At 40.9% G+C, this 26,261-nt stretch overlaps 2 protein-coding genes across 2 annotated transcripts in view; one reads left to right on the top strand and one right to left on the bottom strand.

Annotated features, from left to right (window-relative positions):
* Nucleotides 1-26,261, top strand: part of LOC128837710 (serine-rich adhesin for platelets-like) — a 137,107-nt gene that overhangs the window by 108,178 nt on the left and 2,668 nt on the right. The window lies entirely within an intron of this gene.
* DDX60 (DExD/H-box helicase 60) overlaps nt 5,978-26,261 on the bottom strand; it is an 80,013-nt gene continuing 59,729 nt past the window's right edge. The window contains exons 30-38 of the mRNA XM_054029085.1: nt 24,745-24,945; nt 23,447-23,551; nt 19,614-19,752; nt 17,802-17,923; nt 12,898-13,045; nt 11,556-11,698; nt 9,041-9,192; nt 8,032-8,094; nt 5,978-6,566 (exon numbers count right to left, since the gene is read on the bottom strand). Of these exons, the coding sequence (XP_053885060.1) occupies nt 6,467-6,566; nt 8,032-8,094; nt 9,041-9,192; nt 11,556-11,698; nt 12,898-13,045; nt 17,802-17,923; nt 19,614-19,752; nt 23,447-23,551; nt 24,745-24,945 (1,173 nt within the window). The 3' untranslated portion in view covers nt 5,978-6,466. The remainder of the gene's footprint in view (nt 6,567-8,031; nt 8,095-9,040; nt 9,193-11,555; nt 11,699-12,897; nt 13,046-17,801; nt 17,924-19,613; nt 19,753-23,446; nt 23,552-24,744; nt 24,946-26,261) is intronic.

Below are 26,261 nucleotides of genomic sequence, written 5' to 3'. Positions count from 1 at the left end.
TATGAGACAATAGCTTCTTCATTGTGACATTGGAAATGTTCATGGAGCCAATGATTTTGTATTGGATAGGTGCAATACCATTGAGTCTCTTTTTTTCATGTAATATTTTAATTGATTCCTCTGCATACATGTCAAACACAAGGTGGACTTCATCTTAGCACCAGAATTTTCTCTATAGCCTCATAATAAAGTATTCTGCCAAATCTCAGCAAGTGTTAGTTTCTAGTTTGTCGAGAGTTTGAACTTCAGCCATACCATCCTTGATTACTGTGCTGAAAGGCCTTTGTTGGCCTAAGGTACTGGTCATGTTGTTAACAGGTGCTGGCTTAGGAAGACCATCCAAGATGTGGATTTGTTTGCTTTTTGCATGGCACATATGCATTGATCCATCGCATTTGAACATCAATCATATCTGGTATCACAGAGAACTCATACTTTCCCGAAGTCTCACATAGATCAATGTCATGCTGAGATCTGGACACAACCAAGAGCGAACAATGACCTGTCTGAAATTAGCTCTGAAATAGTCCCTGCCACCTTCACTCTGATATCTTTAGCTATCTTACCACTGAACACTGCTTTCATCATGAGCTCCGGTCCATCATACATGAATGGGTTACCAGTGCGAGTAAGCTCATCCTGTAGCTTTAAAATTGTCCCTTCCTGGCATTTAACAGTATATAATGAGTCTAAAAGGTGTTTGGTTACTTCTAGGAAAGTCATCCCAATCATGCTTAATGTTTTGTTCAAAATTCGATAGAGCTCTGTGTTAACCAGAACTCAGATCTTGCCTATGTATAACTGGATGTGCTCTAGGTTCCACACCTCAGAGTCCCCACCCAGCAGACTCATTCCCCCAAACCACATGTATCAACGGAGAGAAAACTAAGGACAAGATTAACTATAAAGCAAATTGGTTTATTAAACAGTGACTGAATCTGGAAACAGTAACTTATCGGACCCCTAGCAAAACAATACACAAAAGGCATACAGGTACAGGTTGGCACAACAAACTGACATAAAGTCAAGGTACCAAACCCATGAGGACAAAGGGGAATTTACAGGTAAAGTACAGAGGTACACAGCATACTACACCAGGTTCAGAGGAATGGACCCATGACAAAAGACATCACGATAGCAAGGTGAGAACACAGGAGTTCAGGATACAGGTAAGATAGGAATCAATCAGAAATTGATAGCCGGAACTATGGAGTTTGGATCTTCTTCTGTGGTCTTCTGTAGATCCCTCAAAGTCTTGGCTAAGGCATGCACTGTGCTGCCACCAGGAAGGACAGCCTCTCCTCTCGGGTGCAGCAGTCTTTTATGCTCTCCGGTTCCTAGGTAGAACACAGGCCATATGACCCTTGCTCTTTCCCACCTTAGAGAGAAAAAGGCACCAATTGTCTCAAGAAGAAGGTCACCAACATAGTGGACAAACAACAACTCCTTACAAACAAAATGGCAAAGTGCCTAAACAAAATGGAACTTGTAATTTTCCACCTACATCTGGGTTTGCCAGGTTGTGCTGGCATTTTCAACTTTTTCCCAATGCTTGATGTACTTCCTCCCCAGCCTTGCCAAATTCAGTTTTGTATGTGCATTTCTTATAGCATGCAAGGTGACACTGAGCATTGTGTTTAACCAGGTCGTTTGTGTTAGGGGGCTTATTCCTTCACCCTCTCACTTCCCTGGTCCTTCTCGCATGAACAGAGAGCAACAATACCCGAAGTCCAAAGGTGCAAATAATTGGATGTTTATTGGGGTGAACTTCCAGCAAGCATGATTCCAGTTTCCTTCCTCAGTGTCCCCCTTCCCAGCTCTGACACCACGGAGCCATCCCTGTTCCCATTCCCCCCTTAGCAAAACATGATTCCAATTTCCTCATCCCCATTCCCTGTTCCCATTCCCCCTTACTTCCTGATTGACTGCAGACTATATAGTAAAACTTGAGTTCTGCTTAGCTATACCTTAACCAATCATTTTTCTGAAATTTAACTAACCAATCCTAACATACTGTAACATGGTTATTTAACCAATTATATTCCACCACCTTAATTGGTTTACACCCAACAAATTTAATTATACAGCAGACAGAAACAATTACAGAACCAGAGACCATGCAAATAAACATACAAAACAATACAGAAGTGAGGATTTCACAACTACATCTATATAGACATAAGGGTTTTCCAACTGTCTATTGATAAGTAAGTTCTTACCAGACAGAAAACTATCAAACTAAATTTCCTTTTACATGTTCTAGGCTATTTCCTTTCTCTGGAGGTGATAGGAATATCAGGACAGAACTGTATTCCTAACAGCCCAATAGCACCTTATTTCCATATGACTAGTTTGGAATGTGAGGATGTGACCGTTCACTTCTCGGCTTATGGCTGCCTCTGCTGCTTAGCCAAAGGCCTTACTTAGCCTAAGAACAGAGCCTCAGACTGTCACAGTACGAGAAGGCCCTTTCACAGACAGACAGTGATTTTGATGCTTTATTTTATACCTCTATAACTAGCTAAGTGATAAGAATACACCTAAATTCTTAAAGTATAGGCCTTTACAGACAGGCCTGAATATCTATATCCTAACACTTTGTGGTGGTGTTCTCCAATGTTACAGCTATTAGTCAGTACTTTTTATCTCCCCATTGATACCTAAACATTATCAAGGATTTTGTAATAAATTATTTTTGGACTGTAATTAATTCTGTTATGAAATGTATGCTATGTAACTATGTTTGTGGATGGATTCCAGTAGTTTCTAGCTGGATGCTGAAGTCTTAACCAGTACTTTATTATAACTCTTATAATAAACAAAGCTTATAATCAATACCACTGAACCATGTCTTTTTTGCCAATGATGGCAGATCAACTTGAAGCACTCCTTCTATTTATAGTAGTCTGTAACATTAAAAACATTAATCAGGAATCATGTTCTCAGCATTAACTGATAACACAGTACTGTCAGTCAAGGGTCATCATTTAACTTTCTGAAGACTGCATGTTTGACATGACTGAGTTAAAATATAATTTAAAAAATGTTGATTGTTAAACATTTTATTGAATATATATCTACGTAATTGTTCTAGGTTTGTCATGATTAGTACCATTGTGTTTTTGGGAGAAAGGGTTTCTAAATGATACCCAACTCAACCCATTTCCGATGATATTATATTATCAAAATTTCCACTAACCGGAGGACCTGGAATTGGGTTAATTGGTTGCTGCATTAATCATTTAGGGCCGGGGCTAGGGACTGCTCTTGTGTACCATGTCACAGAATGTTATTTAGGTTGTAAAGTCAAGCATTCTAAAGTTAATAAATGCCAGATTTAAGGTTGCCTAATTTAAGGTTCTTAGTAAATGCCAGATTTAAGGCCCACTACTCTTGGGCCTTTGAGCATACAATCTTTAAATACTTGATAGCACACAATTTTTGCTAGTTTTTGTATGTTTTTTCTAGTGAAAAAAGACCCAAAATTCTGTTTTGTGCAGTTATAACAACTTCTCCAACAAAACATTCAGTACCGCATCACAAACCTCTACCACTTCAGCTAAAGAACTAACTACATTAGCTGGCAATAGATCCTCTGTGAACCATCCACTAGTATGGGATTCAACACACTGAGACGGAGAGTTACAGATGCAGAAATATCACTGTTCTATTACCAAGGATAGAGATTGGACAGACCCTGAAAGACAGGCTAAGTGGCCGAATCTTCGGTCTGCCATATTAGAGATCTGCATTCTTTTCACAACTTGTGTGAACTGTAAGACCTATTAGCACAATGGAGCTTGTTTACGCTAAGGAAAAAGGTGTGTTTTACATGAAAGTTAACAGATGATTGCTGATATGTAAAATCTTAGTATAGAGAAGGCCAAGTTGTAGTTTTACCTTGATTTAGCTAATCAGGGTGAACCCTGGGCCCTTCTCCCCGCCCCATTTTAGATACTGCTTTAGAAAAAGTGAGTCTAGAACTCATAGTCTCCTCCTTCTCCAGCAACAGCTATTAAGAGGAGAAAGTATAAAACAGTATGACTAAAAATCCTATCTGGTTTCGATTGTTTTTAATTATAATTATATGCCTTCAGTGAAAAATTAACAACTGAATAATTAACATTTTGAATCAAGGAAGTCTTTAAGATTCAGCCCCTTAATCTCTTAAAGTAAGGTGTGTAGAGCTCAGAAGAGCATATTTTAAAATGTGTTACTGGTTGTCCAACAAAATCAGGGAAGATCAGACTTTACAGTCTTGTTGTTTCTAAGATGAAAAACAACCAAGAAAAATCCTGACAAAAAAAAAATCAAACCTTCTATATGTTGGCATCCTTTTGTCTGTGAGAGAGGGTGGGAATTTCAGCCTATGATGTAGATGGTTTGCAATGTCTCATGTGACTGAATAGGTCAATCTGAGATTTGCATGATCTGTGGCAGTTATTGCAAAAGTATGTATCATGGTTCGGAGCTGCTTGCTTCCTACGGGCTCTTTTCTCCTCAAGCTGTAGGAGCCAGCTCCTGTCATGGACTTTGATACCCTGATGGAGACGATGGCGCCACTTGTTACGATCACTTACCAAGATTTCCCATTGGTCAGGATCAACTTTAAGACCTATTTTGAGGGCTTAAGTAGGATTTAAGTGGTGCATAAGTCCTGGATGGAACTGTATAGTCTGGTCCTCTGCATAGGGATGAATTTTACTCTAAATGATAATAGTATACATAAATATTTTCTCTTCCTTACCTAACTTCTGATTGATCAAATTGTACCTTCACCATTTTTATACAAATTCTTAGATTTTAAAGCCAGAAGGGCCCAGTAGCTCATCTAATCTAATTTCTTGTGTAACACAGGCCATAGAATTTCATCTGGTTACCACTATGCTGAGCCCAATAACCTATGTTTGTCTAAAACATAGTTTCCAGAAAGGAAACCCGTCCTGATATGAAGACATCAAGAAACGGAGAATTCACCATTTCCCTTGGTAATTTGCAGGGCCGGCTCTAGGCACCAGCGCTCCAAGCATGTGCTTGGGGAGGCACTTTCGAAGGGGCGGCACTCTGGCCCTTTTTTTTGCTTGAGGCGCAAAAAGTCGGGAGCCAGCCCTGGCCAGAGTCCTGCCACTGGAGAGCCAGAGCATCGTCCCCTTAGCCGAGCCTGGGCTGCAGTGGTGAGAGGGGCTCCCGAAGTGTGTGAGGAGCTGGGGAGGGAGGGAAGCAGGCCCTGGATGCAGGGAGGGAGGAGGGGTCCTGCTGCTGCTACCGCTGCCGCTGCTGCTCTGAGTCTCCCCAGGGCGGCGCCAGGCTGTGCAGGACGCCGCCGGGGGGCTGGGCAGCCTGAGTTGCCAGGGAGCTGCCGCCGCCCCCTCCTGCTCCCAGACCCAGCCGGCCGCACACCTCCCCCACCTCAGCCCCGCGCTGCTTGCCCTGGGCGGGGAGAGGCAGAGCCCGGCTCCGAGCAGGACAGCTGGGGATACTGCCCCGCCGGGGGACCCCCGCGACTCGGGCACCTGGGGGTCAGTGTCCGTCCTCTTGGCTCTGCCTGCACGGGGCTGGGGAAGCAGCTGTCAGCGCCTGCCCCTCTCAGCCCTTGCACCCCCCCATCCCACTCGCAGCACCTCCACTTGTAACCTCCCCCCATCGCTCCTTCGCCGCATCCCTTCCCCTTGTACTCTCCCTTCACCTGCACCTCTCCCTTTGTACCCTCCCCCAGACCTCTCCTCCCGCACCTCCCCCCTTCCCCTGCACCTCTTCTCCCACAACCCTCCTGATACCCAGCGGCGGCTCCAGGCTTCGGCGGCAATTCGGCAGGACTAGCGGACCTCCTTTTCAAAACTGTGGACCCAGTTTTTTATATCAGTCATGGCTTCTTCAGTCCATTATTAAAAGCTTGTTGTTTGACATAAACAAAAAAAAATAGAAAAGTAATAATTTTAGTTTAAAAATAAGAGGAAAGTCATGGCACTCATTACTTTAATTATAACATTTATTTCTTAGAGTATAATGAAAGTTATTCCCTGAATTAGTTACTTGTTATTAATAGATTAATAAAAGAAACAGAGCATAAGTTGTTTTTGTACATAATCTCTGAATTTAAATTCTTAATATTTAGCACAATCTCTCAAATACATACTTGAAACTAAATCTTTTTACATAAAAAAGGTCTAGCATGGCAAGCTAAACATGTTTTGCTATGCACAGCAGAGCCATGAGTACCATAATTGTCACAAAATCTGTAAAATCAACACATCTTATAGCCACACCAATAAAATACATAATAAAACTGAGTTGTGGAGGAATTAAATTGATGACAGAATTCAAGACTTTATGTAATTAAAACAAATTTAAATTACTATCCTAAAGCAGTTATGAAAATAATAATATTTCCAAGTTATAACAAATGAGGAAACATAGTTTTGGAATTTTGTTGCTTCAGCACATAGATGATTTTATATCTTTAGCCTTAGACTTTTTGCAGTTTTTCCCAGTAACTGTCACTGAGTTGGCTAAATGCCTGCACAACGTTGTCCTCCTCCTCATCACAGAGTTCACTTAGAGAAACGCTGCAAAATAGAAGGGAAAATGATTAATTGTAAAGTTGCTTTTATGTAAAGAAAGAACATTCTCTTAGTTTAAATGTTAAGGTAGCTCCCAGTTTGTGGATTTAATTTTTTTTATACAATTATAGTTAGAATTAAATATGTTTACCAACTCATTTTTATTTCTCTCCTTATTTTGTTTGATTTATTAAAAACTGAAGCTCCGGGTGTATTAATTTTAAAATTAAGAGTCATGTGCCTGTTTTTCTCAAATTAATCAGCAGGACGACCTGTACAACATGTAGTGCTGTGGCCTATGACACAGTTTAGTTTTTGAAGTCAAATTTCTTGGATGTGGTTGAGATTTGAGGCCACTCTCATGGAACAGGGCCTCTACTATTTCAAGCTCTGTGGTTCTGGATTCTGTGATTCTAGATTCTGCAATTTTACATTTATAAGTATTTATAACCATTACTCCAACAGGAAGTTCCTTACTCTGGCTCCTAGCAAAGTATTTACTCACATGCTTAAGTTTATCCCTACTCAGCAATGCACTTAATGATGTGTTTCATTTCATTGACTTGAACAGGACTTAGACATGCTTAAAGATATGCACATACTTAATTGCTTTGCTGAACGGAGGAGGACTGCTAAATCAGAGCCACAAGAAGCTGTGGAATGCTATACTGTATTAGCCTCTTCCTAATGGAATGATGTGAGAGGAGCTCTGCAAGGGGATTCTTAGAGAGCTGTCTTCTCCCTGAGCCCCCTCTCTTGAAGTCAGTGGAACTACTCACATGCTTAAAATTGAGCATGTTCTAAAGTGCTTCGCTGGATCAGTGCGCTCAGCATTTTTCTCAGAAAAAAGACCTATATTGAGATTTATCATTATCCTTTGTTTATAGTCTTGCCATTAATTATCAGTCAACATAAAAGTGTACTTAACCAAGTTAATTTGAATTAATTTTTCAAACATGATTTCACAGACAGTGTTAAATGTGTTACTAAAAACCAAGGGACACATCCTTAGCTAAAATCAGTGTAGTTCCATTGACTCCATTATTTCAATAGAGCTACACTGATCTACAGTAACTGAGGAATCTAGCCCCAAATCTAGTACATCTATTGTCTTCCTTTCACTCACTGGTTTTGTAGGTCTAACTAAGAAAACAGTAAAGTTTGTTTGCCAAGATTTAATCTTTCTAAACCCATGCTATTCTAAACTCATGAACATGGTACTGTCATCCTTTAGATGTTTAGTGAATTTCCCACTACTTACTATTTCATCCACTATTTTACTAGGGATAGAAATTATTTGTACAGGACATAATTATCAAAATCACACGTTTTTCAAAAGGCAAGTGAAAACAGAGTTTTCTTTTCATTTCAGGTACCATACATTTTAAAAAGTATCTTAAATTATTTACAAAAAATAACTTCCCTTTTAGTCCATTTTCTTGTTTAAATAGAGTCACCAGCATATGTATACCTGATAGCTTTAATAGTGAGTGAAAAATCTTTCAGCAGAAGATAAGCTTCTCCTTCATGTATACTAGAAAAAGAAAAGATTTCCAAATGTAAATAACTAGAAGTATTTAAGCATGTCTATTACAGGTTTCAGAGTAGCAGCCGTGTTAGTCTGTATCCGCAAAAAGAACAGGAGTACTTGTGGAACCTTAGAGACTAACAAACTTATTTGAGCATAAGCTTTTGTGGGCTACAGCCCACTTCTTCGGACGCAGGTGTTTTACAGTGTTTCACTTGTACATATTCAGGGTAATCATGGCCACACTGAAGTCAGTGGTAAAATTCCCACTAGTTTTAAGGGCCAGGATTTCAAGCTCAATTAATCTCTGTGCAGGTGGTCCACAGAAGGCTTATGCACCATTTAAGTTCCACTAAAGTCCTTAAAAAAAAGGCTTAAGTGAGCCTTGTAACTTGTACTCTGCACAAGGTTGAATTTTACCTAGAGTAAATGGAAGGGCAGCAGGCTTTTTGCACTTAAGCTTTACTTGCATGCTTACGTGGTGCATAGGGCTTTGTGCAAGAACTCTGCACTGAGCTCAATTTCACCCGAAGTAAGACTATATCAGAACACTGAAAATAGTAGATTACTGAAAAATCTCTTGCAAGACTTCTGTGAAACACACAGGTATTAGAATACTTTAGATAGTTGCCTGTGCACTGAACTGTATTTTTCTCCTAGAGTTTAAAGAGTGATTCATAAAAAAATATATATGGACAATAAATATAATCAAAACATTTAGCCCACCAGGGCTACCTCTTATCTAAGGGTATGAGGGCCACTAGTAAATACAGTAGTGTTAGGAGTGTTCACAGTCAAAAGTTAGGATTGTATGTTCTTCACTCATTGAAATGGATGAGTGGGGCTGGGGAGAAGATGATGCAATATGCATAATGTTTTAACCTCTTAAACTATCAGGGTTATAACTCTGCTTAAGATGAAAAATTAAATCAAAGAAACATCAGTTGCTTACCCATTATCTTGTGCCATTGCTGTCAAAGAACCATGTTTATAGAAGTCAAGTGCATAAGCATTAAGTGGCATTCTTCTTCTTCGATTATCAAATTTCTTTGCACAAAGTACAGGAATATTTCCAGCAGTAATACCAACTGTGCGTAATATGACCTGAGGAAACAGTGCAACTTAATTTTAAGATTCAGATCTTTCAGGTTTACTGTATAAATTTTTTGCATGCTTATCCAGGGTTTTCCATGTTTTGACGTTACTCATCTACATGTCAACTTAACACTTAAGTAGGGTTGCCACCCATCTTGTTTTACCCAGACAGTCTGTTTTTTGGTTTCTATGTCTAAGTGCCAGACTTAAATCTGATCCTGGAAGCTTAAATTCAGCAAGGCCTGAAGTCAGTAGGATTACTCATGTGCTTAAAGTTAGGCACATGATCAAGGACGTTGCTGAACTGGAGCCCAAGAGTAGAAATTCCATTGACATTATTGGGTAGTTTTGTTTGCAGGACAAAGCCCTTATGGCATTCTTGATGGAAATAAAGCATTAATAAAAGTAGTCATCACTTTAGAATGATGGTTAATTTATTTTATGAAACTAATATTTCTTAAAGAATCCCAGCCAAGCATACCTAAAAATTAGGCTCTTAAATCCTTACTTATATTCGTAAAGAATGGACCAAATTTTCAAAAATGCTGAGCACCTAGCAGCTCCTATTGAATAATGGGATCTGCTGGACTTAGGGTGACCAGTGGGCAAATGTGAAAAATCGGGATGGGGGTGGGGGTAATAGGTGCCTATATAGGGTGACCAGACGTCCCGATAATATTCGATCTCTGGTCGGGACGCAATTTTTGTCCCAATATTTTGCTCTTGGCCGGCCGGCAGCACTCGGCTTTTTTCTTTTATTTTTTTTTGCTCTTGGCCAGCCGGCAGCACTCGGCTTCCCCCCCTCCAGTGGCCCGATATTTTCTTGATCTCATCTGGTCACCCTATGCCTATATAAGAAAAAGCCCCCAAAATCGGGACTGTCCCATAAAATCAGGACATCTGGTCACCCTAGCTGGACCCTTAATATGTTTTTTGAAAAATCAGGCCCCTTATTAAAGTGCCTAAATATTTAGGAGCTTAAGTTTAGATTATTTTTGAAATTCTTTCTTCCAAATTTATGCAAAGAAGGTTATGTAGCAAATGGAACCCAAGAGCACAGACCCACAAAATGAGATTTTTTTTTTAAGCAGAGTCAAGGAAAATAACAGCACAAAGTGTCAGTCTGTTAAATACTACAGAGTTCCTATCAGGAGGATGGAAAGACAAGGAAAGAGTAACCATCAATGAAACCTCTTATTTACTGGAGAGTTTTACATTTTAAGACAAATTAATATTAGTACTAAAATATTCCACAAAATTATTTTCCTATAATTGTTACTTAATTTCATTTTATTAGATTACTAGTAGTGTAGAAAAGTAAGCATGTTAAGGAATTTAAAATGATAACTGAAAGCTTCTGCTGGCTTAGTGCACGACTGAAAAAATTGGTGAGTGAGTGTCTCTTTTCTAATTATGGATTCTAGGAAGTAAACACCTATACCAATTTTTAAAAGTAGTTTTATTCTTTACAATACATTTTTTTTTGTTTATAAAAATGGGCTTATCCAAGAAGCTCTATGTTAAAAGAAAACACAATCAACTCCATCAGACTAAATTAACATTCTCTCAAAAATAGCTCCATAGCCTCCCCTACAATCACCCGATTCAAACAAAAGCGTGAGTAAATAGATGAGCATTATACCCCCATCAGACTCAGGTTCTGATCAACAAATGCAGGGACTGTGTTCCAAAATTAAATGTTACCTGCTGAAAATGACAGGCCTCCAGATAGTTACCTCTATAGTTAAATCCCTGAAAGCTTCATAACTAATTTCAATTACAGTGGCAGTACATGTAGAGAGAATCTCTCTCCCTTAACAGATTTCAAACTATATAGGGCATTAGATCAAAATCAGCACCAAAAGTGAACAGGAAGCCAGCTGAGCCCTAGAAAACAGGCATTATATATTCCTTATATTTGACAACATTAAATAAGCTCCTTGTTAGGAATATATACTCCTTGGAAGTAATACAAAATATGGAGCAAATTTTGCCTGAGCATCTCTACTAAAATCAGTGTGAATGTAGGTCAGGTAGAATTTGAATCTATAAATAGAGGATAGAGGCCTCTTTCCTAATAGCAATAGATCACTGTCTTCTCTTTTAGCAGAAGAATGCTGCCTAAATTTCCCTATGCCTCAGTCTCCTGATCTGTAAAATAGGCATAATACCTACCTCAGAGCTATTGTGAAGCTAGATTCCTTAATGTTTGTCAAGCACTTTGATATCCTCAGACACCAGGTAAATAAAAAGTACAAACTGTTATCACTAGAGTGGCAATTCCTTTTTCATATGGAGTATCTGAATATATTTATTCTGGAGTATAGACAAAGTGAACCTGCATTAATACTTTACAAATCTCCCCCACTTACACTGTTGACAGTCTCTGCATGAAGTAAATCACTATCCACGTTTCCAGACAGGCATGCAAAAGGTGAAACAGCAGTTCTTCCTTCATTACAACTCATCAAGTGAGACACCAGTTTAGAGTCATTGCATTCTTCACTTGAAAAATCTAACCAGAACAAGATGTGAAATGAAAAGTTTAAGAATACATACGCAACACAACTGTCCTCTGAGAAAGGATCAGATAATGCAATAAATATTTTTATTACTCTTTTTGACTTAATAGTTCTCTTTATAATTTTGACCTTACAGACAATGCTTATAATTAGAGTTATCTATCACTTTCTATAATAAGCCTCTGCTTTCAGCTGCTTATAATTCTGCCAGATTTTAACTACTTGATCTGAAATTTCCCATGCTTGGTTTCTCCTCAGGCTGATTTTTCTTTTCTTTTTTTTTTTTTTTTGAAAGATTCAGCAAAAGCGGTTCAGCCATTTCTAAGAATGAGTTTAGGGGAAAATAGGCTGATTAGCCAATACTAAAATATTTTCCATCAATTTCTTTGAAGAAATGCCTTCGGGGGGTGAAGCAGTATTTGCAATTAGTCCTGTAATCAGAGAGGTATCTTCTGGGGTTCCCAGGACAAAATCTATCCAGATTTTGCTGACTTAAAAGAACCTGATCACCATTTACATATGCTCGGTAGAATTTAGAAGACTGCTGCTACAATCTGGGAACATTCCATCTGCACTGAGCAAGCTCCAACCTACCTCCCCACCCCCTCCAGTTACTATGTGATATTCACAGAGTAAGATCTATAGATGGGACATAAGTGCAGTAGCAGTATATCCTCTGGTCTAGATGTAGATGTACAGGGCTGGAAGCCACTCTGATAACTGGATTTGTAGTCTCAGCTAGAGCAGCAAGGATCTTGCTAACAAGATGGATGCTTCAGGCAAACACTGCCAACCTGTTACGCTATCATACCATATTTCTTTCTACTCAGAGGGTTCTTTATGTCTTTTTTGCAGTCTGAACCCACACTTTCCTCCTGTTCTCTTTTCCCATTGAAGGCCATTATTATTACCCTCCTTCTAATGAGGCTTTGACAAAATCCTTTTTAGAGTCCATCAGTGCAGGTTCTTTAGTTGGCAAGAAAATTGCAAGATATCAAAGTGAGATATTTCCTACCTCAGAGGACTGTTGCTTTCATACAGATTCTAGCGTGTGTTGACTTATGAACAAGGAATTGAGCCCCTATCTTCCACATTACACTACCACTAGACCAGGCTCTAATAGCCCAAAACACAATATTTCAATGAAGCAAACCACAGTGAATATGAATGTATAAATGTAGCATTCACTTACCAATCCTTGAAAGAGGAAGTTGGTATTCTTGTTTCATATCAGCCATCTTGGAAATAATCAATAAAAAATGGCCAAAATTCTCCTCTATTTTGTTGTTGAACTCATGTAATGCAACAGCAAAGTCTTCTGGGAGATCTTCAAGGAACACCTAAAAGAATACAAATGTTGTGGGATAGAACACTTACATTCAGTCTAGAGTTTTACCAGTTTTCTGAGCAACTAAAAGGGTACAGAAAAGCTGAGCTGTATACTATACTTTTACAGTATGGTGTTGCAGTGACAATATTTAGCATATCTGATGTTAGATATTTCCAACTGAAGTCACTGTTTCTAAAAGCAAGACTTTAGAACAGATTATCTCCATAATAAGTCAAACCCTATGTTGTAGTCTGCAATTTTGTGGCTACAGAATTTGCCTGGTAATCCACCCATTGCCACAGAATTGTTTTGCTGAATCTCAAGCTTTCATTTTTAAGTTTCTAGTGCTTGAAAATGTCAAAAATTTCTTCCTGAGCCTGTAAACAGACTGAAACAGCAGCTCTGCTAGCAGGGCCAGCTCCAGGGTTTTGGCCACCCCAAGCAGCCAAACAAAAACAAAAACAAAAACAAAAAGCCGTGATCACGAGTGCGATCTGCAGCGGCAATTCGGCGGGAGGTCCTTCACTCCGAGCGGGAGTGAGGGACCGTCCGCCGAATTGCCACCGAACAGCTGGACGTGCCACCCCTCTCCGAAGTGGCCGCCCCAAGCACCTGCTTGGTAAGCTGGTGCCTGGAGCCGGCCCTGTCTGCTAGGCACAAATCAGTAATTTATGCTGTACACGTTATAGGTTACATAGGAAAGATGTTATCCCACCACACAAACATCTGTAGCCCAGTGTGCTAGCTTGCCTTTATTATATTTACTGCTTTGTATTGTATTCTGCTTTGCATTGTATTCAGCAGTAATGCAAAAAACCTACAGGCCTGTATCCTGTAAGACATTAGCTTCAGCAAGTTAGCATAAGGCTTGAGACCTATGAACTTTGAACAGATAGACTCTGCACAGAAAAACGGCCCAACAGAAAACCTCACATATTTGGGGAGCTGAAAATAGAGTTTAAGGGGAAGTTCTGACCACAGGTAAATAATTCAACCACAGAAGCGTCCTGGCAACAAACTGATATACACAACAGGTACATGAGATACATTTAAGACTAGCTTGCTTGCTTACCTATATATCTTTTCTTATAAATTTCTTATTTTCTTATGGGTTTGATTATTTTATTAGAATAGGTTTATAAGTCTCTATTAGAGTATATTTTGTCTGTAACACAAGGGACTGCAGGCCACATCCTGTATGGTGAGCTAAGGCAAAGTTAGCATACATATGTTTGGGACCTTTCACCTAGATAGATGGTGAAGAGTTAAAGCATAAGGTCCATGTGTGGCTGCGACCTTTAACATAGAGGATGTGTTAAAGCAGGTTGGCATAGGGGCTTTCCTAAGTGCATACCCTTTTAAACTTAACGGGTACACCACAACTTGGAACTTGGAAAGAACCGAAATAACCAGTTAGGACAGAAATAACAAATGTGATGCCTAACCACAAAAGGGCCATGAATGGATGTATATGATAATAAGTTGAGATCATTGATATACTAACCTATAGGAAAAAGATACTCCAACATTAGTAAGGTGAGGAAATACAAATAAGGAAAAGGGAAATAAATCCCCTGCTGAATATGCATCAAATATAACGGTGTCAGCATAACATATTATAAAAGTGGCATCCCAGCTTAGGAGTGGTAGGAGAGAAGATGTAGTCCTTGGGGGATTCCAGAATGATGGCCATTGGTGATGATGGGGAAGGTGATGGTGATGAGGAAGATGATGGCTAACAGTTCAGGTTGTTCTACAGGAGATGGTGTGAGTGTATTTGTGTTCAGATGTACATTCTGTAGTATTTTTATCTACCTTACTGAGTTGGGGTGTTTGTGACTGTGCTAAATGTATTAATAAACTATATTTGTAAATATAAAAGAGTTCCCATAGTGTGAGTGTTGCAACTGTGCACATCAGGGGTTCCCAACTATATAATAATTTGAATAATACTGGGCCTGATCTTGGGGCAAGAACCTGGCAACCCTCAAAATGATAACTGGGGATTATTAAGTAATCAATATAATTAATACATAATTTAAAGATCAGGCAACATCTTCCCCTATCAATTAAAATACACTAGAGCAGAGGTTCCCAAACTGTGGTCATAGAGCAGCAGCTTGTGGTCTGTAGAGCGCTATCTCATTTCCATAGTTTAAACAGCATTAAAAGTAAGCCAAAAAAAAAGTATATTGAAACATTTCCAATATTATTTTGCCATGTAAGCAATTAACTGCCATAGGGATGTTATTTGAAAGGGAGGGGAGGTAGTCTGTGAAACAGTTTCTAAAACTGGAGTCCAAACTGTGAAAAAGTTTTGCAGAGGCTTCTAGCTGTTGTAGAGGAAATTCATAGATTCATAGATTCATAGATTATAGGACTGGAAGGGACCTCGAGAGGTCATCGAGTCCAGTCCCCTGCCCGCATGGCAGGACCAAATACTGCCTAGACCATCCCTAATAGACATTTATCTAACCTACTCTTAAATATCTCCAGAGACGGAGATTCCACAACCTCCCTAGGCAATTTGTTCCAGTGTTTAACCACCCTGACAGTTAGGAACTTTTTCCTAATGTCCAATCTAGACCTCCCTTGCTGCAGTTTAAACCCATTGTTTCTGGTTCTATCCTTAGAGGCTAAGGTAAACAAGTTCTCTCCCTCCTCCTTATGACACCCTTTTATATACCTGAAAACTGCTATCATGTCCCCTCTCAGTCTTCTCTTTTCCAAACTAAACAAACCCAATTCTTTCAGCCTTCCTTCATAGGTCATGTTCTCAAGACCTTTAATCATTCTTGTTGCTCTTCTTTGGACCCTTTCCAATTTCTCCACATCTTTTTTAAAATGCAGCGCCCAGAACTGGACACAATACTCCAGCTGAGGCCTAACCAGAGCAGAGTAGAGCGGAAGAATGACTTCTCGTGTCTTGCTCACAACACACCTGTTAATGCATCCCAGAATCATGTTTGCTTTTTTTGCAACAGCATCACACTGTTGACTCATATTTAGCTTGTGGTCCACTATAACCCCTAGATCCCTTTCTGCCGTACTCCTTCCTAGACAGTCTTTTCCCATTCTGTATGTGTGAAATTGATTTTTCCTTCCTAAGTGGAGCACTTTGCATTTGTCTTTGTTAAACTTCATCCTGTTTAACTCAGACCATTTCTCCAATTTGTCCAGATCATTTTGAATTATGACCCTGTCCTCCAAAGTAGTTGCAATCCCTCCCAGTTTGGTATCATCCGCAAACTTAATAAGCGTACTTTCTATGCCAATATCTAAGTCGTTGATGAAGATATTGAACAGAGCCGGTCCCAAAACAGACCCCTGCGGTACCCCACTCGTTACGCCTTTCCAGCAGGATTGGGAACCATTAATAACAACTCTCTGAGTACGATTATCCAGCCAGTTATGCACCCACCTTATAGTAGCCCCATCTAATTTGTATTTGCCTAGTTTATCGATAAGAATATCATGCGAGACCGTATCAAATGCCTTACTAAAGTCTAGGTATACCACATCCACCGCTTCACCCTTATCCACAAGGCTCGTTATCCTATCAAAGAAAGCTATCAGATTGGTTTGACATGATTTGTTCTTCACAAATCCATGCTGGCTATTCCCTATCACCTTACCACCTTCCAAGTGTTGGCAGATGATTTCCTTAATTACTTGCTCCATTATCTTCCCTGGCACAGAAGTTAAACTAACTGGTCTGTAGTTACCTGGGTTCAAGTTCAAGAGAGGGAGATGATCTTCCTGTTTAAAACTGAGTTCACAACATTGGACTTGCAAAGAGCTCATCTCATCTAAAGATCATCAAATCTCCAATCTTTATGTTTGCATCTAATAATGATTCTTTTCAATTAAGGGTTGTGTATATGGCTTTCATCACTGACTAAAAGTGACTGGCTGCTTAAGGAGAGTTACACCGAGCCTCACCTGTGACTGATCAGCTACCTCACAGCTGAGATAGACTAGCTGATTATAAAAGCCAGCAAGGGGGCCAGGTATTGAAGATAGCTGCTCAGAGTAGAAAGACTGTAGTAGGAAGCTCCTAGGTCAAGGGGACCTTACAGGAAATAGGAGGGTGCCTGTGGAGGGCCTTGGAGCAGAGTGACTCTCAGGCAAGTGAGCAGGCCCATCGACAGAAATTCTGGGCCAGGGCTGTCCCCAAGGGAACAGGTTCCGGGGTGGAAGTGATGAATCTGCCACTTTCGGGACCGCCCACATCAGCCCATGGGGCCCTGCAAAGCACAGGGCCCAGAGTGGTCTTGAGTATCTAGGTGCCCTGCGGCCCATCCAGATGATTTAAAGGGGCCTGGGACTCCCGGGCCCTTTTAAATCACCTGGGCCCCTGGGCAGTTGCCCCCTTTGCCTCTCTTGTTGGCAGGCCTGCAAGTGATTGGTAAGACTAAAACATGTTAGGACTAGATAGGCCCCTGAAGAAGACCCTGGGTCAAGGGAAAATACTGGGTTTATATATGGAGCTTATGTTGAACGGTTTTATTGTGAACAAATAAAGAGGGCTAGAACCAGGTGAGAAAGAGGGCTAGAACCAGCATGGTGTGAGCGCTTTCTGAACTGAGGGCTCAGGCTAGCAGCCTACAGTTACACAATGTGATACTCTAACATCAAAAGAGAGGTTATCTCTCCTGTAGATCTGTTGTTCAAATTATCAGCAATCACTTAGCCTACCTCTCTGTTTTATTTTATCATTATTTACTAAATATTTAAAAAAAATAAAACAAGAGATTTCATCTTACCTTTGACTGGTAAAACTTTTGTTTAGATTTAATCACGCTGGCTGGGATATATCTTCTTCCAAACAGATTTGCCAGTACTAGCACTAGTTGTTCCATCACCTCTTTAGAAAATGTCTTTGAGTCTATTCAAAACAGAAAACTCAGACAGTCAGAACAAGGATGTTGGGATTAAAGCCTAAACTAGCCAGTATTGTAAGCATTTGGAAAAACTCACGTAGCAAACTTTTTAATTCTAGAAAAAAAAACTCTAATATAGGTGCAAACATACATAATGTTGCCGCTTATGATATAATGTGGGTAATGTGTCCAAACTCCATTACACTACACGGACTTGGGAGGAACTAGGAGGTGCCATGTTGTGTCTCTAATATTTTGAGGGAAGCCTATTGAGAAAATTTTATTGAGGCAGCTCTGGCTTTATCAAGAGTGTGCAGATTTTTTTGATTTCTTCAAATCTGGTTTTAAATTTGAACATAGCTCTGGTCCCCTTGATCAGCGATCTCCTTTTAGCAATGGACAAAGACTAAATATCTGTGATGATTCTTTTAGATCTGTTAGTTGCCTTTGATGCTATTGTTCAGAAAGTTGCATATTCTGGCAAGGATAGAAAGAACCATGATGGAGTGGCTCTATTGTATTCTCTCAGAGAAGATTCCTAGGGTGCTATTCTGCAACTGAACATCTACCCACAGGAGTCTCTCTCTCTCGTGTTTTTGTTACCCCTCTTGCTCAATGTAAATGTAAGGCCACAGTGTGAGATAGTGAGGAATTTTCAGACGTGGCGCCATAAGCATGCTGTTGACTATGACAGACACCTATGACTAATGCAGGCATATCTTGAGACTATTGGATCCACTTTATAATGTTATCTGTATCTCTGTGAACCCAGGCTTGTATGTAGGCTGGTTGGGGAGGGTTACAGAACTCCTTTCAGGAACTAAAATAAGTGGGGGGCAGTTACTGCAGACCCTGAGACACATAAGTACCACCCTCTGGGGGGAATTGCACATTCTGGCTCAGACTAGCTTCAAGAGACCAGGAGACAAAGAAGGGCTTTGGGGTATAAAGGCTGAGTTTAAACTTATTCAAGGGGGCTCTCACTTTGATCCAATAAACTGACATGAACCTTTGACCAAAGTGGAGATGGGGAAGAGGCAAATCCTGCTGAAGGGTTGGAAGAACTGGAACTAGCCAGGGTCACCATAGGACGGATGGGTGTATGTGTTTGTCTTTTATTATATTTTCTTTGTAATCTCTTTATCTAAAATAAATGCATTGTGCTCTATGTAAAGCTGTCTGGTCCCTAGTAAACTACGGTCTTAGCCCTTGTGAGAGTGTGAAACTGCAAATGCTGAACAAATCAGACCTGCTGGAACAATCACAGTGAATTGTAGGGGGATGCAGCCTACATGCCATGTCTGGAGGCAGATAAATGCAAGTCCCTGACCAGAGAGAGGTGACACTGAAGGCGTGAGACCTAATGGAGCATCCCTTGAGCACACCACAGAGAGGTCATAGATGCAATTACCCAAAACTGCAACATTCACTCATCTTTTTCATCAGATCAGAACAATGCAGTTTCTCTGCTTGTTCAGCTGTGATAGGGGTTTGGATGATGGCTAGTTGGCTGAAGTTCAGTTGTGCCAAGACAGAGGTGATGTTGGTTGATTGGAGGAAATAACCAGAAGAGATGGACTATATCTGGGTAATTTTTTCCGCTATATATGTAACTTGTCTTCTACTCTTTAACAATTATTTTTAATTTAGTGTCAATTTCTTAACTACGTAAAAAGGTAGTGAACATGAACTTACCTTTCCTCGGCTGGCACAGTTTGTGGAACAAGCCCTTCACAAGAAAGCTGACTAAGACAAGATTGGAAGGTTCGTGATAATGCAGATGGGTTACAAGTCCAGCAAATCCCATGGTATTACCTTCTTGATCCAAATATCCCTAAAGAATTAAACAATTTAGTAAACTATGACTGGACCTTGTATTAATCTACAATTACAAATGACTGTAATTTTTGTCATTTGGACCATGATATTGTTCAACATTAAATATTACTCATGCCACCATTGTGGAGAATTCTGTGACTTGGGGAGTTACATAGAAAACCATTCTCCTCTGTTCCACGCCTTGCAATACAGTGGATCGTTCTGGTAGCATGAGATATAATATAAACTTAATTACAATGGAGCATTATAACAACCAGATATTGCCCCTGAAAACTGCGACAAAGGGTATGTCTATACTATGGGATTAATTCAAATTCATATAATTCGAATTTTGGAAACAGATTGTATAAAGTCGAATGTATGCGGCCACACTAAGCACATTAATTCGGCGGTGTGCGTCCAGGTACCGGGGCTAGCGTCGATTTCCGGAGCTTGCACTGTGGGTAGTTATCCCATAGCTATCCCATAGTTCCCGCAGTCTCCCCCTCCCATTGGAATTCTGGGTTGAGATCCCAGTGCCTGATGGGGCAAAAAACATTGTCGCAGGTGGTTCTGGGTACAGCCTCACCCCTCCCTCCATGAAAGCAACAGCAGACAACCATTTCGCGCCTTTTTTCCTGGGTGAACACTGCAGACTCCATACCACGGCAAGCATGGAGCCCGCTTAGCTCAAGACAGCAGTCATGAACATTGTAAACACCTCGCGCGTTCTCGTGCAGTTTATGCAGAACCAGGACCAGAAAAACGAGGAGAGGAGGAGGCGGCAATGGCAGCGCAGCGACAAGAGTGATGAAGACATGGACATGGACACAGAATTCTCTCAAACCGCGGGTCCCGGTGCTTTGGAGATCATGTTGTTAATGGGGCAGGTTCTATCCGTGGAATGCCGATTCTGGGCCCGGGAAACGAGCACAGACTGGTGGGACCACATAGTGTTGCAGGTGTGGGATGATTCCGAGTGACTGCGAAACTTTCGCATGCGTAAGGGCACTTTCATGGAACTTTATGACTTGCTTTCCCCTGCCCTGAAGCGCCAGAATACCAAGATGAGAGATTTCACTGCGGGTGGATTCCATGATTTCCGCGAACATCTCGTCTCGCATCTTCTTTTTCCGACGCCTTATCTGAGATAGCCTTCGGGACGGAGGAGGGAGGCTTGAAAAATTTGCAGCTGCTGGAGGGAGGGAAAAAAGGAGAGAATTTTTTAAAAAGATACATTTTACAGAACAATGCTTATACTCTTTCACGGTGATCAACACTATTCACATTACATAGCACATGTGATTTCTGTGCAAGGTCGTATTTTGCCTCTTAATATTGAGTACCTGTGGCTTTGCTGCTAGAGATCACAGACACAGGTCCGGGCAACAGAATTCGGCTTGCATGTGGCCATGGTAAGCCATTGTCTTTCGGCTTCTGCACCCTCCTTTCCCACATACCAAGCAAAGCCCGTTGAGTGCTGCGGTTTTCCTGTTAACCTTCAGCAGCAGAAAACAAACTAACCCCTGCCCCCCCCCCCCCGCATCCAATTCTGTGGATGATCGCTTTATCCCTCCCCCCACCGCGTGGCTGGTATCAGGGAAGATCCCTGCAGGAACCAAACTAACACCACCCCACCCCCCCATGAATTCTCTGGGATGATCGCTTTACCCCTCCCCCCACCGTGTGGCTGGTATCAGGGAAGATCCCTGCTAGCCAAACGCGAAAAGCTCAGGGCCAATTCCTTCCCCCCCCGCCCCCCGCACTTGGCTAACTGCAGGGAAGGATTTCTTTTCAGCCACAGGCAAACAGCCCAGTAGGAACGGCCACCTCTGTCCCCTTAATTAAATTCCCGTATTTCAACTAGGTTACCATGAGCGATATCACTCTCCTGAGGATTACACAGCGAGATAAAGAACGGATGTTGCTTGAATGCCAGCAAACACCGGGAACATACGCTGCCAGGCTTTGTCATGCAATGATACCAGATTACTTGCTACTAGCATGGCGTGGTCAAGTGTCCTACCATGGAGGATGGAATAAGGCTGCACTGCCCATAAACCTTGTGGCAAGGCTTTTGGAGTACCTCCAGGAGAGCTTCATGGAGATGTCCCTGGAGGGTTTCCGCTCCATCCCCAGACACGTTAACAGACTTTTCCAGTAGCAGTACTGGCCGCGAATGGATCCCAAGTCCTCAGGGCAAAGTAATAATTAAAAAACGCTTGCTTTTAAAACAAGTTTTATATTTTAAAAGGTAAACTCACCTGAGGTCCCTTCCATGGGGTCATGGTCTTGGATACTGGCTTGGGAGGGTTGAGAGGGTACTTCAGTCAGGCTGAGAAAAAGATCCTGGCTGTTGGGGAGAACGGAGTGCTGTGTGCTCTCCGCAAGCTCCTCCTCCTCCTCCTCTTCCCCATCCGCAGAATCCTCAAGTGTAGCTGATGAGATTACCCCCACCTCGGAATTCATGGTCAGAGGTGGGGTAGTGGTGGCAGCCTCCCCAGAACTGCATGCAGCTTGGCGTAGAAGCGGCATGTCCGCGGCTCCGATCCGGAGCAACCGTTTGCCTCCTTTGTTTTTTGATAGGCTTGTCTGAGCTCCTTGACTTTCACGCGGCACTGATCTGAGTCCCTATTGTGGCCTCTCTCCATCATGCCCTTGGAGATTTTTTCAAAAGTTTTGGCATTTCGTCCTTTCGAACGAAGTTCTGATAGCACTGAATCCTCTCCCCATATAGCAATCAGATCCAGTACCTCCCATACGGTCCATGCTGGTGCTCTTTTTCGATTATCGGCCTGCATGGTTACCTGTGCTGATGAGCTATCTGTGGTCACCTGTGCTCTCCACGCTGGGCAAACAGGAAATAAAATTCAAATGTTCGTGGGGCTTTTCCTCTCTACCTGGCCAGTGCATCCGAGTTCAGATTGCTGTCCAGAGCGGTCACAATGGTGCACTGTGGGATAGCTCCCGGAGGCCAATACCATCGAATTGCGGCCACACTAACCCTAATTTGAAATGACAATATCGATTTTGGCACTACTCCGCTCGTCGGGGTGGAGTACAGAAATCAATTTTAAGAGCCCTTTATTTCGAAATAAATGGCTTCGTTGTGTGGACGGGTGCAGGGTTAATTCGATTTAACGCTGCTAAATCCGAATTAAAGTCATAGTGTAGACCAGGCCAAAGAGTAAAATCAGAGGTTACAGTTCCTGAGTGTTTTAGCTGTACTGGCAGGCGTTTATTAAGAATGGTGGTATCATATGTGGTACTTACCAACTAGATTGTTAGGCTCAGCTCTCAACCTACCAAGGATAAAACATGTGACAGTGCCCTTCAAATTATGTATTATGTAATAAATATCTCAAATGAGATACAGAGCCACCCCACTCAAAAAAAAAAATAGGAAGATGGAATCATGTGAAATTTAGTTCTTTTGCACAATTTGTTTTTTCTTAAAATATCATGATTCAGCATTTTTGATATAAGTAATTTTCAGTGAAAATCTCAGGCTTGTGTGGAAGAACTGAGGTACATGTACAGCACAAACAATAATAACCAGGATAGCTGGTTTGATCTATAAAATAATAGTGTTCATAGCATGTTCATGGGCACGTCCCTGAGCTCATGTGGTGTTCTTTGCAGGATCAAGGCCAAAGACTAAAATTAGAGATAAACCATTTCATTAACAGAAAGACAAGGTGGAATCTTACCTCCTTGACAAGAAATTGCAAAGAAAATAAAAAGTACAGCTTTAATATCTCCACGACTCTTGGCTGGTTGAAGGAGAGAAGTGAATGCTTCAACAGTGACAAAACCTTAGGAGGAAAAATACTTCAATTTATCACTCTCTAAAATGTCTAAATTAGTAACTTGCTAGGGAATGCCCTGCTTATGATACAACAATGCTCTGGGGATGTTTTGGGAGAAGGGGGAATTATGCTGTTGGGGAACTCAGGGTACCATGGGGAGGGTCTGTGTGTCCATTCCCCGTTTCACTTTGGGGACAAAATTACTCTTGGATGCAATCTACACAAGAAAGAGAAAAGGGAAGAAGAAGTGAAGGTGTATTATAAAGACAATAAGATAAACTTCCTCTCCCTAGGCAGTTGAGCCCCTTTCTCTGCTCCTTTTCCCTTTCCTTCTGCCTTCTTACTGATATCAGAGACAGCTCGTTGCTTAAACCACTCCAGGAACACTGCAACATGGGGAGGAGGCGGTGGCATTTACTGTCCTATTGCCCCTTAAATCTGTCCATGCCCCTCAGGATGGTTTTGCTCCTATTACATCTGTTTCTGGACACCTCACTAGCAGAAAGACTGACAACATTAGAGGGAGTTCAGAGAAGAGGGAAAAAAGATCAGAGTGCTAAAGGAATTGACTGATGAAAGATTAAAAGAACTAAATAAATATAACTTGTCTAAGAGCAGACAAAGGTGTGACAATGTAATAATCTGCAAACATTTGAATGGTGTAAACACCAAATAGGGAGAGGAATTGCTGAGATTAGTACAAAGAGTTTCTTGGAAAAAAATAGGATGAAATTAAAAAAGGGAAAATTTGCGATGACTATCAGGAAAACTTGATATTGAGATCTATTAGAATCATTGTTTGATGTATTTAAAACTAAACTGCACAAAATACAAAAAATGTACTTAAGGATTTTATAGGGCCTTTTCATCTAATTTCTGTGATCGTAAGATATATATATAAATAGCATAGATATATTTGATCCAAATATATATCACTTAATAAAATTGGATTCCACTGAAAACAATGTGAACAGTGTAGGGAAAGGGAAAGATCATAATTAATTTGTATTACTTAATGTGTATTAGAAATCAGAAATCCCCCCATTTATTAAAAACATTTAGATTTTTCAGGTTAATAAAATTACATATTTAGTAATTTGGTGTTGAACTAAATAAAAATTCTTCAACATGTGATCTAAAAATAAATAAAGGTTCCATTATCTAACTGAGCATTGATAGCCTACAACCATATAATATACCTTTGCTTTTGCATCTTCTTTGTCATCAGCTTTTGCAGCCAACAGCATAAGTCTCAGTGCCAGGGAAATATTCAGAGGGAACTGGCCTCTCAGTTGAGGTACATTGGATTTTATAAGCTTGTCTACTTTTGGCAATGGAATATCATAGAAAAACACATTTCCCAGCAAGTCTTGACCACGTCGTCCAGCACGTCCGGACATCTAGAGAGAAGCAATGCCAACATTTTTTTTCTCATTTCCATGATTGCACAAAGTCATTGCAGTAATGCCGGTTGTTCTGGTTTGAATAGGGTGACCAGATAGCAACTGTGAAAAAAACGGGACAGGGGGTGGAGGGTAATAGGCACCTATTGCTCCCAGCCTGCCTTTCCAGCTCACAGCCAAGACAGGGGAAGAAAAAAGGAGGGTGGGAGAAAAGGAGCTGAGGATATGCTGTTCCTTGACCAGTTTTGTAAGATTAGATGGTTAGAACATTCCAAGAATGCTGCAATCTTTATTATGTGGCCAGCAGAAAAGAATGCAGAAGCTATAGTCAACTTCTTATGCCAATTGGGAGATTTGTGCCTGGCTATGGGGAGGAGGCTTGCAATGATTGTACTACCACCTCCCTCAATGGTTGTCAGATGAGGGCAACTTTAAATTACAGCTGGGGCTCCATAGGAGCCTTGCCAGCAAAGGCTATCCAGGGGATAGGTAGAATTGGTGTATCTTCCCACCTTCCTGGCCATGGCCACTTCTCAGACAGCTCTTCTCTCCTTGGCCTTTAGGGATGTAAGTACCAAAGGGTATGTCTACACTGCAATAAAACACTCACAGCTGTCCCATATAGATATACCATTTTATTGTGCAACCTGCTTCCAGGTGATCTTCCCACCATCCAGGGCCCTGGATTGCAATAGCTCATCACAATTAAATAAAAATGTGTGTTATAAAATAATCTATTGTAAAACACTTAAGTTCAAATTCAGCATTGGTTATACTGGACCCCCAGAAACAACACAGGATCACTCCCAAATGCCACAGGGAAGAATTAGAGTTGTTGAAATATTTTTAATTCCAACATGTCTGAGGAAAAATGGACTATTTATTTTGCAAAAATTTGTGAATAATTTCCCCCTTTTTTGTTTGACCAGCTCTTGGTATAACTTATCCACAGAGAATCAGTGCTGAAGCTGTGGAGCAGAACCAGAGTACGTGATGGTGAATAGCATAAAGGCTTTTCACTGGGTCTCTCCCATTTTATCCACTGGCTGTTGGGATTCTTCAAGGCTCAATCTTTAGATTCCTCCTCTTCCCTTTACATCACCTATTTAGCTGATTTTATCTACTCTCATGGTTTAAACTGCTGCTTCTATTCTGACAATTTACAAATCTACCTCTCTACTCTCGAGTTGTCTCCGTCCTCTCCAATCCTGCATCTCATCCTGTGTCTCTGACCTTTCCTCTTAAACGTCTCACTGAAATTAAGCATACCATAACCAAACTACTGAGTTTGTCTCTCAAGCCCTCTCCAGTTC

This window comes from Malaclemys terrapin, chromosome 5 (assembly GCF_027887155.1).
Source record: "Malaclemys terrapin pileata isolate rMalTer1 chromosome 5, rMalTer1.hap1, whole genome shotgun sequence".
Classification (NCBI taxonomy): Eukaryota; Metazoa; Chordata; order Testudines; family Emydidae; genus Malaclemys; species Malaclemys terrapin.
The sequence above is the reverse complement of the archived record's forward strand: the minus strand, read 5'-3'. Positions and strand labels throughout refer to the sequence as shown.